This window comes from Momordica charantia (genome assembly GCF_013281855.1).
Source record: "Momordica charantia cultivar OHB3-1 chromosome 1 unlocalized genomic scaffold, Mcharantia_2.0 BLBB01000001.1, whole genome shotgun sequence".
Lineage (NCBI taxonomy): Eukaryota > Viridiplantae > Streptophyta > Magnoliopsida > Cucurbitales > Cucurbitaceae > Momordica > Momordica charantia.
Genome location: NW_028275157.1, coordinates 19309135 through 19324032, shown reverse-complemented (window position 1 = coordinate 19324032; position 14898 = coordinate 19309135). Strand labels below are relative to the sequence as shown.

General features: G+C 35.2%; 2 protein-coding genes, 1 long non-coding RNA gene and 1 other non-coding gene across 6 annotated transcripts; 1 reads left to right on the top strand and 3 right to left on the bottom strand.

Moving 5' to 3' along the window:
* The first annotated feature begins 735 nt into the window (after positions 1-735).
* LOC111005950 (uncharacterized) lies at positions 736-7521 on the top strand. 3 transcript variants are annotated; one of them, XM_022277658.2, is made up of 21 exons: positions 736-886; positions 1017-1665; positions 1916-2109; positions 2253-2324; positions 2478-2615; positions 2820-2938; positions 3007-3318; positions 3522-3609; positions 3696-3801; positions 3890-4003; positions 4134-4297; positions 4413-4530; positions 4612-4836; positions 4922-5112; positions 5241-5408; positions 5498-5603; positions 5678-5815; positions 5900-6058; positions 6143-6343; positions 6572-6838; positions 6940-7521. In XM_022277658.2, the coding sequence occupies exons 2-21, from the start codon at positions 1114-1116 to the stop codon at positions 7075-7077; spliced, it is 3570 nt and encodes a 1189-aa protein (XP_022133350.1). In that variant the 5' UTR covers positions 736-886; positions 1017-1113; the 3' UTR covers positions 7078-7521. The 3 variants fall into 3 exon arrangements, with proteins under 3 accessions (XP_022133350.1, XP_022133349.1, XP_022133354.1); XM_022277657.2 differs by having other exon boundaries at positions 791-1665; XM_022277662.2 differs by lacking the exon at positions 2253-2324 and having other exon boundaries at positions 791-1665.
* Positions 4645-5250, bottom strand: LOC148213396 (uncharacterized). Its single transcript, XR_015792634.1, has 3 exons — positions 5030-5250; positions 4867-4925; positions 4645-4782 (listed from the first exon to the last, which is right to left on the bottom strand). It is a non-coding gene; the product is annotated as an uncharacterized LOC148213396 (long non-coding RNA).
* A 2625-nt stretch (positions 7522-10146) lies between the features above and the next one.
* LOC148213395 (mitochondrial uncoupling protein 5-like) lies at positions 10147-11544 on the bottom strand. Its single transcript, XM_088127447.1, has one exon. It carries the CDS (start codon positions 11281-11283, stop codon positions 10309-10311), a length of 975 nt encoding a protein of 324 aa, XP_087983573.1. The 5' UTR covers positions 11284-11544; the 3' UTR covers positions 10147-10308.
* A 2846-nt stretch (positions 11545-14390) lies between these two features.
* Positions 14391-14472, bottom strand: TRNAS-GCU (transfer RNA serine (anticodon GCU)). The gene has a single exon. It is a non-coding gene; the product is annotated as a tRNA-Ser (tRNA).
* Between the last annotated feature and the right edge of the window lie 426 nt (positions 14473-14898).

The window sequence follows — 14898 nt, the reverse complement described above, 5'->3', positions numbered from 1 at the left end:
TTTTGCATTTGAAACAATAAAATACATAACTACATTTAAAAAAATAATAAGACTCTGATAAATGTCATTTTATTTTTGTTAAAATTAAAAAGAAGTCAAATATAATATATAATAAATTATATAATTTATCATTTTATCCTTGTATAAAAAAATATATATAATATTGTAAAATAATAATTCTACAAAATATATAAATATATATTAATTAATTAAGTAATAATATTTTAGATTAAACTGAATATTTAGTTGGTATATCAGAAAATGTGATAAAATAAAATTAGAATAATTAAAAAAATCAAAAATTCAGATTTTAAATATTTTGTCATTGCAAAACTTAAAAATAGTTGCTATATTGACAAATATTTTAAAGATTTGTTATAAATTTACCAAAAAAAAAAGTTTCCAAAATGAATAGAAGGGAAAGCAAATGAATTTACTAAAAATTGTTCCGGACTTTTCACTATTGAAATCTCGACCGTTATAAAAGGGCGCGTACGCGCCTTGCCCCTCGCCGCCACGTCAGAGGAGCGGAAATCGCACTCTCCGCTGCCGTTGATTTCTTAAAATCGTCGCTTATTGGCTTCTCCGTATGCACCATACCTTGTCGACTTTTTCTTCTCTCTTTTTAATCATTTAATTCCAATTTTCGGTTTTTCTTTTCGTTTTCTAGTTCGAATTTTGCGCAATCGGAGCCGACTAAATCAACTGGAATAGAAAGAAAACTAAATTAAAATAGAAAAAGAAGGAAAAAAAGAAATGCAAAATATAGAAGGGAAATTTTCAGTCTACTCTCTTTCCTCTCACTTCTCACTGCTCGGTATTGCTTCCAGTTTTCACTACATTTTCTGTTTCTTATCAATGGGATTTGAATCATTCTTTGATTTGGGTAATATTTCTTTTCCAATTTCCATTTTGGATCAGCATCGTCTTCGATTCACATTTTATCTGCACGGCTGTGTATGGTATCAATTGGGATTGATATCCACTTTCTTTTTGGAATGCTGTTTAATGTGTAGATCATCGTAATCCATAATCAATCCTTGTTTTTGATCCGGGAAGAAACTTTGCCATAATTGGCACTTGCTCCACTCTTCAAAGCCCAACTTATAATTCATGCGGTGCTGTCGCAGAGGGGAGTTTTCTCAACAGCACTTAAAGGTTGATGTGGAGATGAGGGATTTTGCTTGTTTAGTTTCAGGCGATCGGGGTTTCGGATTGCCGTCTCTGGCGAAGTTCAATACCCGAAATTTGCCCTCGAATGTGATTCATCGGTCCGAAGCTGTGAAAGTGAATGGCTATGGCGAGGACTGTGACTCTGGATCCGACATGGACTTATCGCCTGACTCGGGGAGTGATATTCAAAGCCGGCATTACTCGGTCGTCACGTCTCCTCAAGACGACAAAATTTCCAATCGCGCGGCTTCCATCCACGAAATTCCATTTCGCAATCAATCGAACTATCACTGTCCTGAAATCGGTCATTTCGAATTCGGTTTAGTTGCGGAACCAATTCGGCTAAAGCAAGAATACAGTCGTGGAGGAGTCAAATCGTCGGGCTCGGCCACTAGTACTGAAGTTTCATCTGGTCAATCAAACGACAACTCTTCTGGTGGCTACTCTGCAACTTCCACCTCACAGGCGAATAAGGAAAAGATGGCAAATCAGGTTTTTTATATTCTGGTTCATTTATTTACAGGAGAAGGTTTTAGGATGATTCCTGAGTATAAATGTAAAGCTGTCCAGTTTCTTATAAACTAGCTAGTCAAGATTTCTAGTGTTACAAGTTTCCGCCGATTTGTTAATACAATGCAATTTTATTAACTTTATGGGATGGTGATTAGGTAGTTCAAAACGGTATTTTTTTCTGTGTTTTAAGACTTATATAAGCAAACTCACTTTCTGTAAAATTTGACAGATAAAGTCTGGAGAAAGGGGAATGAATATTCATACAAATTTCGATCAGGAAATCAGGGGGATCAATAATCAAACTTCAACTTGTGGAGCATATAGGACTTATGTTTCTGCGAGAAGTGAATCAAAAGCAGTAGAAGGCTGTTTAGGCCAAACTCCACAAGCTACAGATATTGGAATTTCCAATGCATCGGCTAGGTTAGTGTATATGCCTCGCACTTGATTTTCTCTCTCTCTCTCTCTCTCTCTCTCTCTCTCTCTCTCTCTCTCTTCTTTTTTTCCCCTTTGCATTGGAAGTTACTGAGAAAGAGTATGATATTAACAAGTACATCTTGGTTCAGGAATGCTGCTGGTCTAAGAGTTACATCATCTTCTCTTTCGATTCCTCCCCGCCTCCCAAATTTTAGAGCAATGTACTATATCAACTTCGAAACATTGTTGCAGTAATTAGATTAAATTAAAATAGTTTTCTATTTGTCAAAAGCTAACGACTTCAATCTTTACACAGTTGCCTCTTTTAGCAATAACTCATTCTTTCTTATGATGGGGTGTATTCCATTTGACAGAGGACAAGGTTCGTGGGGTGCTGTTATTTCTTATGAAGCATGTGTTCGGCTATGTCTTCATTCGTGGGCTCGAGGTCATTGTCCCGAAGCTCCTTACTTCTTGAATGATGAGTGCAAACTGTTGCGTGATGCATTTGGGTAAGTGACTGCAACAGAGACTTTGCTAGAGTTTAATGTGAGATTTTGTTAACAAAAATTAGAATTTGTTTTCAGTCAGGTGGTCAATCTAGTTAGTGCCGAGTTCAAATTAAATGATTCTTTTGGGAAGTTCTTTTTGTTTTATTTTGGCTAATTATATTTATTTGGTTTCTTTGTTCTTACTCATGTTGTCAACTGCAACAGTTTACGGCAAACACTGCTGCAGCCAGAAGAGGATCTCTTGGCAAAACCTCCATCAGGGTTGGCCAGTGAGGAAACGGCTCCAAAATCCATAAGAAGTCTTGGGAAAATCAAAGTGCAGGGTATCTTACTAGAACTCTAACAAGATTTGAAGACCTATTCTATCTTTCTAAACTTTGGATATTTACAGTGCGTAGGTTGAAAATGGGTCTGGAACCACCAACCAGCTGTAGTCTTTCATGTCTAATGCAATCCACCATCAAGTCGGAGACTCTAAATGCACATTTATCCAATGTGAAGCGAACGCTTCGCTCCGAATGGCAAGCCAAACAGAAGGTTCGGGTAGCTCATCATCTTCCTACCAACTCAACTGGTTCTTTCTCTCAACAGAGCTTGGCTTTTATGAAAGCTGGCTCTCGGTATGCCAAAAAGGTCTTGGCAATCATTAAAAGTGGTGCAGTTTCCTTGTGTCGTAGCCCATCAACTTATGAAGTAAAACAAGGTGACCAATCTAGATGTTCTAGAAAAATGAGATTTACTGGTTAATGAAACATAACAAGTTTCTACAAGTGAAATGATTAAATGAAATCCTCTTTCGGCCACAGCCAAGTTCTTTTTTTTCTTTAAAATGATACCCAAAAAGTTTCTGTGTTTCCTTGCCTGCATGAAATTATAATTCCGCTGGCAATCTTTTCCTGTCATCAGAAACATATTCTTGCTTGTTGAGACTAAAAAGCTCATCTGATGATGAAGTTGTTAAAATGCAACCAGCATCTGGTGAAACTCATCTATTGTAAGCTTCTTATCCTTTCTTCTTCTTGCTTTTTTTTTTTTTTTGAGGTTAATGCAATTAATTTTTGTGCTCAATTGAACAAATAGCTTTCCTGATTGTCCTGGAGACGATTTAATCATCAAAGTTCAGAATTCCAAAGGACAGTATCATGGGCATGCCAAAGTTCAAGTTGCTGCCATTGCTGATGATTCAGTATAGTTTTTGTCCATATTGTCTTATTAAGTAAAAATTTTATTCCTTCACTTGAAGTTTTAAGTAAAATTTGGTTATCCTGCTGCAGGATGAAAAGACACAATGGTGGCCTGTGTATCGAGAGCCAGAGCACGAACTCGTTGGAAGAATACAATTACATACAAACTATTCTACAAGCCCAGATGACAACAATAGTCTAAAGGTTTGAAAAAAAAGAATGAAATCCTAATATATACACACACACAGTTTTTTTTTCCAAGTAGAAAGGTGGAGATTATTCAACCTGACAGGACTGCTTATATCACTAATTTGAACCCATTTTCAAAATGCAGTGTGGCTTTGTGGCAGAAACTGTGGCATATGATATCTTGTTAGAAGTTGCAATGAAAGTCAGCCATTTTCAGCAAAGAAATTTGTTGCTACAAGGACCATGGAAGTGGTTACTTTACAAATATGCTACTTACTATGGAATATCAGATTCATATACTAAGCTACGGTAATGAGATATGTTAAAAGTATTAACATCATTTCATCAAATTGAAATTTTTGACTTGTACATATATATAGATGATTTTAAGGGGTCAATTACATTAATTTAGTGGGTTTTTTAGGTACCTTTCCTATGTCATGGATGTTGCTACACCCACTGAAGGTTGTCTGTCTTTAGTGGAGGAGTTGTTGCAACCAGTCATAATGAAGCAAGGGAAGGGCTCCTTGAGTTGTCAAGAGGTGAGGTTATTGTTTGAGAAGTTATATGTTTCTTTGACCATGATATAATGATACTGTATGGCTTATGACATTATCCACCAGAAACGCATGCTACTGGAGATTAAGGAACAGGTCGAGAAGATTCTTGCTCTGGTCTTTGAGAATTATAAGTCACTTGAGGAATCTTCGCCTTCAGGAATGGTGGCTGTCTTTGGTAGCGCAAGTGGTTTTGTGGCTCCTGCTTTGACCCGCTCTGTGAAGCTATATGCTCTCCTGCATGATGTATTGAGTTCTGAGGCACAACTCAAGTTATGCAGATATCTACAAGTAATCTAAGTGAAAAAATTTCATTGTTACATTTGCCATTCGTTTTCTTTTAGTAAATTGTGAACGTTAAGTTGGTTGGTAACAGGCTGCTACAAGGAAAAGATCAAGACTGATGTCAGCAGAAGTAGATGAATTCATATCAAACAGTAAAGAAGGCAAATTGATGGATGCTGTTATTCTTTCAACTGCTTACCAGAAGATGAAAACTGTGGTGTGGAATATTAGAAACGAAGTGTTGACTGATATTGAAATCCACCGTCAAAATGTGTTTCCCAGGTGAATAAATCACCATATGTTACATTCTGAGTCCCTTTTTTTGGTGGTTTGTCTCAAAGACATCATTTACTGACTGAAAATTGTGGTGATTTTAGCCATATTTATAACCTACATTTGTCTTTCTGTAGTTTCATAGACTTGCCAGACCTTTCTTCACCCATATACAGTGTGGAGCTGTGCAACAGACTGCGAGATTTCCTCATGTCCTGCCCTCCTCCTGGTCCATCACCTTCCGTGACAGAACTTGTCATTACAACATCTGAATTCCAGCAGGATCTTGCTCATTGGAATATCAAGTACTAACATCTCATATCTGAATCTCCATGATGAAATCTAGTGTCAATTACACAATTTTTTTAGTCAGTTTGTCTTAAATTTATTTCAGTCCTATCAAAGGTGGAGTTGATGCCAAAGAGCTGTTCCACTCATATTTTACACTCTGGATTCAAAGTAAGCGTCTTGCTTTTCTCGACTCGTGCAACCAGGACAAGGTACGACTTAGTAGCATCATGAGATTCTTGCTGCTCCATGAAACTGGTGAGATTCTAATCATATTTACTCTCAGGTACAACCATATGGAGCCAGATCAGAACACTCAACATTGCCGTTTGTTGATGATATGTATGATAGGCTAAAGGAGACACTAAATGACTATGAAGTCATTGTTTGTCGCTGGCCAGAATATGCAAAGAGTCTAGAACATGTAGGTGTCTGATAGTTACATTATTCATCTGCCTTACTGAGAACTCGTCCCAGGACTCGAAATGGTTTTGCTCTTCTTCTATAGGTTGCTGCAGATGTTGAGAAGGCAACTTTTGAGTTCTTGGAAAGGCAATACTCTGACGTTCTCTCCCCATTAAAGGACAATTTGGTGCCCATAATGCTTTCCAAATACTTCCAGAAGTTTTCCAGACAAGCGGTAGATACATTTTTTATACCAGATGAGGTATAGCTTATTCTTTCTATGTGGTTTGGTAGAAGTTTCTGAAAAAAAATGTTCTTATTTGGCTGAGGGACCATCTTTTTTCAGTTAGGAATTCTTTTGAATACGATGAAGAGGATGCTGGATGAGCTGATGCCCCAGATAGAACGCAAACTGAAATCATTGGCGTCTTCTTGCTCAACTGATGAAGATCCTGTTCGAGGTGAATATCTCAGTGAAGTAACTTTGGTGCTTAGAGCCAAATTCAGGAGTTACCTGCACGCAATTGTGGAGAAACTAGCAGAAAATGTGAGTATCCTTCAAATCCATCTGTATGAAAATCTTACCTAAGATCAAGATCTTGTTTATACCGCAAAGCATAACCTTTCCCATTACTCCAAGGAGATTCACCTCTCAAACCAGCAATATTTCCAGATCTCTAGACTGCAACCGCAAAATTTCCTCCTCTCAGAAAACAAAGAGCAATACTTTCTACTATCATTTTCATACGTGATAAATGGTGTCATATAAATGCAGACAAGGGTCCAGAGTGCAACAAAATTGCGGAGGATAATACAAGACACGAAGGAAGCGATGGCAGATTCAGAAATACGAAGCCGAATGCAGCCATTGAAGAATTTACTGATGAACATAATACATCGTCTCCACCCCGTCCTTGACAACGGCGTCTTCATAGCAATCTGCCGACGTTTTTGGGATCGAATGGGACAGGAGCTGCTCCATCTCTTAGAAAACAGGAGGGAGAACACGTCCTCGTATAGAGGCCTGCGGATTGCCGTTTCTGTAAGTCCGAAACCAATCACTGAACGGAACGAAATGATCAAGAAGATCAGCTAGTATCTCTTATTTCTTTCGTTGAACTATGTTCTTGGCTGATTCCGCAGGCTCTGGACGACGTTTTTGCATCGGAAATGCAGAGGTTGCTGGGGAATGCTCTGAAACAGAGAGACTTAGAGCCACCAACTTCGATCATGGAAGTGCGATCAATACTCTGCAAGGATGCTCCAAGTTTCAGAAGGTGAACTTGATTTCGTGCCTTCCAATTTTGTATCATCTTGGATTTTTTTTTGAAATATTTTAAATTGCAAAAAGTTGAGTAAAAGAAATTAGAGTTTTTTTTTGGGGGGGTTAATTTTAGGAATCATATAATTTGTAAAAAATAAAAAAATAATAATAGACATTTAAGAGTAATAATAAAATAACTGTAATTTAAATAAAAATTTCAAAATTAAGGTAGATATCCAAATTATTGACAAAAATAGGTTAGGTGTTGATGAGTTATGTACAATTGTATGCAATTTGTATAAATGTCGTGTAGAATGTATCTAGTTTATAATGTATCTGGTTTCCATTAGATATGTGATCGAAATCGCAAACATATGGCTCTAAACTTGAATAGTTGCAACTATGAAATTATTACCAATGGTTGTAATTTTTTTTTTTAAATTGCATTCAAATTGTTATCATTTGATGTGTTTTATACACAATTGTGATCTCACCGTCCATTTTTTAAAATACTTTTCAACTTACATTATGTCTGTCGTTATTTTTTTAAGAAAACATATCCCTTTTTTTTAGTTAGTATATTGTTGTGAATTTATATTATAATGCATGGCCTTTTTTTTTAGAATAAAAGTAATTAATAAAGAGACCAAAAGTTAAATTTAAAGAATATATTTTTTAATTATTTTCAACTGGCAAACCCTATTTAATAATACGCGATCATATTTTATACAAATAAAATGAATTATGATCAAATCTAGATTTCTTTAAGATTTTGACTGTCTCGCTCCTTTTGATATTCCATAAAAGATTTTTAAAAAATAGAAACAACAAATTTGTTTTTAGTACTTTCTACGGGTCCGTTTGATAACCTCTTTTTGTTTTTAGTTTAAAAAAAAGGGTTTGATAACTCATTCAATTTTCTATTTTTTATTTTTATAAAAATCATTTTGAATTTCTATATAAATATCAAAAACAAAAAAATGTAATTTTCAAAAACAGCTTTTTGTTTTTCAAAATCTCATTTCTTTCTTATAGTACTCAACTTTTTTTTCTTTCTCATATTTATCTTTAAAAAATTTACTTTTCATTATAAATTTTTTTTATTTCTAAATTTCTCTCTCCAAACTTTATTTTTATCTCTATAAAATTTTCATATTTTGAATATTTATTGTTATGTGTCTCTCTTTAGAATTTTCTGTATTTTTGTTTTTTTTAACCGATCAGTTTCATTTCTCTCTCTAAAAATTTAATATTTTTCCTCACTTTTTTCTCTCGAAAGTTTCATATTTTATAACTGTTATGTCTCTTCGTAATCTATTTTTTATTCTAAAAATTATATTTTATTTTCTAGTTTAATTTTCATTCACGGTAACTTTTATCTATCTTTGTATTTAATTATTTTATATAAAAATTATATTTTGAATCTTGTTTTTATCTCTAAATTTGTTTCCACTATAATTTTTCTCTTTCTTTATAATTTCTTTTTCTCTTTAACATATCTTTTCCTCTCGACTTTATTTTTTCTTCAAAATTTTTCTCTATTTTCATGTCTCTACATTAGGGGGAGACAAAAATTTCCGTAGGGTCAGGTCTCAAAAATAGAAAATGTACGTCTCAATCTCATCCCCAATTCCATTTTTTAAATAATTAATATATATATTACATTTTTTATATTTAAATTCTAAAAATAATTAAAAAAATTTATAAAACCGATAATTTTTCTCGATGACATCTCTCGGAACCAAGAACGAGGTAGAGACGGAGACTAAAAATTTTTACGAGCCCGAGAATGAGGGAGAGCATCCTCACTTGCACCCGCACCATCTCTACTAAAATGATTTTTATAAACTCCTTATAGGCGTGCAATTGAAAATTCTAGATAGTTTTTGTAATCTCCTAGGATTTAGGGGATATATTCTGGAGGAAATTATATTTGGATGCCAAATATATTATTATGTATTTCTAAAAAAAAATGTGAGTACTTTCATTCAATGTATTCCAAATCAAGTTAAAATTATGTTATCCATATAAAATTTTAAATTGCTATATTCAGAAAATACGTATTCTTATTTTGCCATTTATGTAATTGCCTCAAAACTGTAATACAGAAAATAATATCTGCTCCTTCCTTTCAAAACTTAACAAATAAGATATTATTTTATTTCATGAATCCACAGATGATTAAACAAATAATGAGTGCAAATAATGTAGAAAATCCTTTCACAATTAGTAATACTTGAATTTGTTTTGGTGTACTTTCAATGGAAAGAGATATTGGACAGGTGGAAAAGATGTTGAGCAGGTGAGGCCAAATAACTGAAGATATTTATGGAAAACACTTCAAATCGAACAAAATCATGAGAATGAATTTGGAGAGGACATATTGTCCTCTTGATATATACTTATTTCAGGGGACTTCATTGAAAAGAACTACCTACCTCACCTCAAGTTTAGGAATCGATTGATAAGTCCAATATCAATATCTTTATTTTCCTCTTTCCTTTCTGGTTTTCAATATTAAACTATACTTAGGTTTGCATCGAAATTAGATACCAAAATTCTAATTAATTTAGTCTCTCATAATCCTCAGCCTCAAATTTCACATGCCATGCCTACGGTTGACATTCCACTCTTATCCTTGTTCCGACCACTGCCTCACCTTATTTCCAACAATGCCAACTAAATTTATTCTCATCTCATCCACTAAAATAAATCTTCATTTCGAAACCTTTTTACCTAAACTAGTTGGTAAAATTTGTCATCTATGGAATTGGTGGATAGTCAGTCTCAAAACTCAAAACTAAACTTTTAACTAAAACCTCAAACTCAAGAAAAACAGTATCTTTTTACCATAACTTTTAACTTAGCATTTGCTACATAATATACCAACTGCAATTGCAAATGGGTGGGACCCATCTTTTTCCATTTTGCTTTCTCAATTATTTTTTCTGTTACTAAGTGCCAAAACTCGTTTGAATAAACTTTCAGTTCCATTCCACCCTCTCAAAGCCTCAATAATTCATTAATGGCGGAGACACCAACGTGAAGAAAGGAAGAAACAAAGAAGAAGCTGAAGAGAATCGCCGTTTAAAACAAACCCATTTCCTTCAAACATCTTAATTAACTTGACCCAAAAAGGGCATTACAATATTCCCATAAAATTAAAAATAATTTTATACTTAACTCAAATGCCTTGATTTATGGAATGGAATATATTCTAAAATTTTTTCGCCGTCATCATTCTATAATTAGAAATCTTTAAAAACCTTTCGGACTTGTTCCAGCGTCACGAACAGCACCACCGTGAACGGCCCTTGCCTTGAAATCGTCGGAATGAATCCCTTATACAGCGCCAGAGGCCCCTCCGCCCGTACTGTCTTCAAGGCGCAATCCATCGCGCCGGAGTACGGCGCCGCCGCCCCTGGTTCTACCTTCATATTCATCACTCTGGTTTTGATCACGTCCACCGGGTTCGACGCCACCGCCGCCACGAATCCGGCGGCGAAGCTCGAAGTCACGTGAGTGCCCAGCCCATCTTTCATCAATCCCTTCTGCAGAATCGTCTCTTTGATCTGATCGTACGATGCAAGCTGCGAAGCCGTTACGAGCATCGCTCGATTCACGGTGAGCGAGGAGCCGCGCCACAGGCTCGTCACGCCTTCTCCACGTGCCATCTGGGATATGGCGTCGACCACGCTTTTATAATTCCGGCGCTGCGCCGGCGGGAGGCGGCCGTCGGCTTGCATTCGGACCATGGCCACATCGGCCGGGTTGCCGACTGCGGCTCCGATCGCACCGGCGATGAGTCCGGCCGAGATCTTCCGCACTAGCGGCATGTTCCCCGTGTCCCGATCCGTCCACTTCTGCTTCAGAATATCGTACAGCCCCATACGCGTGGTGGAATAGAGCGTCTGCCGGAGAACGGTAGCGGAAACGCCGGAGAAGAGAGCGGCGACTCCTTCTTGCTGCACGATACGCACGCCAACCGCGATTGGGCCAACACGCGCCGGCGGAGGCGGTGGAGGAGGGACGTTCATGGACCGGGGAGCAGTTACAGAGGTGGTCTGAAAAGCCAGAGCCGGACGGATGGAAGGAACCGGCGCCGTGGGGGCGTGAGCCTCTCCCTGAAGCTGCATCCGGACCTTGATGAGATCAAGGGGGTGGGTGGAACAGCCGGCGACGATGGAAGCAATTCCCCCCTCGACAAATCCCTTGAGACCCATGATGTTTTCAGAGAAGGAAGAAATTGAAAAGTGAAATGGAAAATAGGGCCTCTAAATTAAAGAAGCCCGAGGAAAGGGAATTGGGAAGAGGAGAGAATTATAAAGAGCAGTTGGAAACGGAGTTGATATCACTGGAAACCAAGAGATGGGAATGGAGGGCGAAGGCAATGGAGGAATAGTGTGGAACGTGAGGTGTACGAGACATATGCAATTTACAACGCAAAGAATCAACGGTGAATTGAATTTGGGAAATACAGACTGTGGCGACGGAATTTATAGCAATCAACCATCTGCTGCCCATTCTTTAGGAAAGGAAATATCGCCGAAGCTTGCTTTACTTTCCAGCCCCCATACTTTCAATATTTACAATTCCCTCCCCAATTTTACGCGTTTCTCCCCCTCCCCTCCCCGGTCCCACTTTTACTTTCCTTTCTACTTTCTTACCCTACTTATTCTTTTGGGAAACATTTTTCTTACCATAATTGTTAAAATACAATTTATGCACACAATTTTCTTTCCTTTTCTTCTTCTTCTTCTTCTTCTTTTTTGAACACTTCAACTTTCCTTTCATTTTATCGATAAACAAGAAAATGTAATTCCTCTCAATTTCAGTTTTATCTCTCTGTTTTTCCTTTTTTCTTTTTTCAAATTCTTACTCGTGCTCTTTTTTAGTATTATGATTTTAATATGGGGTGAAATTTTAAATTTATTGTTCCGGGTATAAATTATTAATATCGCAAATAGTTGAAATACATTCCTATTAATAATTAATGCCATTAATTGGTAGCATTAATTTTGAGATAGTTTGATGTATATCTAACAACCAACCTTATACCATTTTTAAAAACATATAATTGAATCTACCATCTTTTCTGCTTTTAAATTTCTTTTCTTTTCTTCATTAGATATTACGTCGAAACTTGAATGTATCTACCCATTCCTGTAAATATTTTGATTTGTTTCACAACCATCCATTTTGTCAATCCAAAAAATAACTTATCTCATTACATCTTAATAAATTAATTGCTATGTCATACTTCAGAATTTTGATTAACAACAAAATTATATAATCGTATAAATACAAATTAAATTTCAACCTAAATGCAGTTGTATGGTTAAAATATCAACAACTTTACTTACGCTTAATTGTTTGAATTTTCACCTAGAATTATACTATATTCTAAAATAATTGAAACTAAAATATGTCAATAAAAAAATGGTAATTTAGATTTTAACTTAGAATGCTGCTGTGTATTGATTTTGGAAGGCAGGGCTTGGTCCCTACTTGACCTTTACGCTGAAAAATAATAGGTCCTATTCTTCAAGGCAAGCTATTCTTATATATGAACATATGACTTTTTATATATGTATATAAAAAAAATCAATATTATACCATTTTTAAAGCATATAATTCAATCTTCCATCTTATTTCGGATAAAAAAGTTAAAGGTTCGAATCTCATTACATGTGTGGTTTTTTTTAGTACAATGGTGGGAGATCGAACTCACAACCTCTAAATTGGAAATATATGTCAATTACCACTAAACCATACTCACTTGGCTCATTCCATTCAAAGAAAAAAAGTTTACATTATCATCTCATATTTGTATCGTGAACTAGCCAAAAAAATATATAAAAAAATTTATGATTCAAACTAATTTATTGAATTTTAATTATTTATTTTAAATTAAGAAATAGCTAATTTAAAATTTGAAAGTAAATAATTTATTAATCAAAATAATTTTAAAATATCGAAGCTTCATATTTTTTTCATGCATAACAGCCACCTCCTCTTTTAAGTACCTACGTATGAAAATTTTATATATGCTACTTTATATATGGAATAATTAAATAGAGATACATTATGAGTAAAGTTTTAAAACTAGAGATTAAAAAATTAGTTTTAAAAAATATGGATTTTTTTTAGTAAACCACCTTATTTTTTGAATAACAAAAAAAGTCATAACCAGAAATATTATGAAACGTAATATAAACAATTAATTTATGAAGTCAAATACTATCACTTAGCTGCATCTTATCTTGATTCTAATTAATTATTAAGCTTCTTTCTGAAAGGAATTTTTTTTATTAAATTGTTAAAAAAATAAATTGACTTTTGAATCAACTTGTAATGTATTTAACAACTGTTAGACCTAGATAAATAAATGGGGAGGAGACTGAAAATGAAGAGAGGGAAAAGAAAAGTCAAATTTCCAGCAAAATTGGAGAAATAAAAAATTTGCTTAAAAGAAACAGAAAAAGGATACAAATAGAATAGGAAAATTTAATTAACTTATTTTTTTTAAGTACAACCAACGTAAAATTCTAGTTTGAAGAACAAAATATTTTAATATTAAGCTAAGTTGATGCGGACAAATTTAACTAACAATATTTGTATTTACTATATAATAATGAAAAATCATTTATTTCTTTTACAAAAATCTCGAAATACGTTTTGCATCCATCTATTTTAAGTTTTAGTTTATTTCGATCAATATATTTTAAACTTTAGTTTATTTTAATCCATATAATTTCAAAATGTTCGTAGTTTTAAAAAGTTACTATTATGGTCACTTTATTTATTTTTAACCTTATTGTTTTTGTCACACTTCTAACAATATCCTACGCCAAGTGTGACTTTACATTACATATGATCGAAATTGCCAAGAGATCGTTTTTTTTTCATTTAAATTTTAATTTCCTTAGAAAAGGTTGAACACGTTAAATGAAGGGAAGGGCGCAGGGAAAGGCGCGGGTGTCTGACCGTTGGGCACCGCGAAGTGCCATAATTGACTGGGAACTCGTATCGTATTAGCCTTAGCCCGGTCAAATTTGGGTATTATTAAGTCAAACTTTTCTGTTGTCGACGTGTCGTAAAGTGACTTGACGATTTGCCGCGACGCGATACAGAGACTCCCAGAGATTGGTTCTGTTCTGTTCTAGGGGAGGTGCGCTGACTCAGTTCCGGGCCCACCAGAAGTCGGGTTAAAATTGCAATAAAAAAGATTCGTTGGGCTCCTGCCACAAACTCGGAAAGATTAGTTCTCTTCCACGGGCCCACCACCCCAACGGAAGTTTGGTTAAAATTCAGGAAAAAAATACTATATCGTCGCCTGAGAGATTCGAACTCTCGCGGGGAAACCCCATGTACTTAGCAGGCACACGCCTTAACCACTCGGCCAAAGCGACGCTTGTTGAGAGAATGGTCGATTGTTATTTATTGTAATCGTCTCGTCATACTGATGGTATGTAAACTGTATTGAGGACCAGAATAACTGGGTCTTTTTTCTTTTGTTTTTTTTTTTATTCTGGAGTACAAAGACCGGAATAAGTTGCATGAAAGGGTTTAAGGTATATAACGGTAATTCACCTCCAACCAACAAAAATTTTATCATGAGCTCACCTCTATAAATGGAGATCTCTGTTTCTCACGCAAGGTACACGAAACTATATTTTCTCTCGAATATAGATTGGATTAGTACTAACCAGAATACTAACTCTGTTTTATAGGTCTTTTGTACATGAGTAATTACAGTTAGGTTGTCCACCTCGTTACTTATGGTTTGATTTTTTTAATAATAATAATTTTTTTTTAGTAATTTTGAGGAGTTAGAA

Coding starts and splice junctions, on each gene's coding strand:
- LOC111005950 (XM_022277658.2), top strand. CDS start 1,114: ATGCGGTGCTGTCGCAGAGGGGAGTTTTCTCAACAGCACTTAAAGGTT. Junction 3,802..3,889: donor CTGCCATTGCTGATGATTCA/GTATAGTTTTTG, acceptor ATCCTGCTGCAG/GATGAAAAGACACAATGGTG. Junction 4,531..4,611: donor GCTCCTTGAGTTGTCAAGAG/GTGAGGTTATTG, acceptor ATTATCCACCAG/AAACGCATGCTACTGGAGAT.
- LOC148213395 (XM_088127447.1), bottom strand. CDS start 11,283: ATGGGTCTCAAGGGATTTGTCGAGGGGGGAATTGCTTCCATCGTCGCC.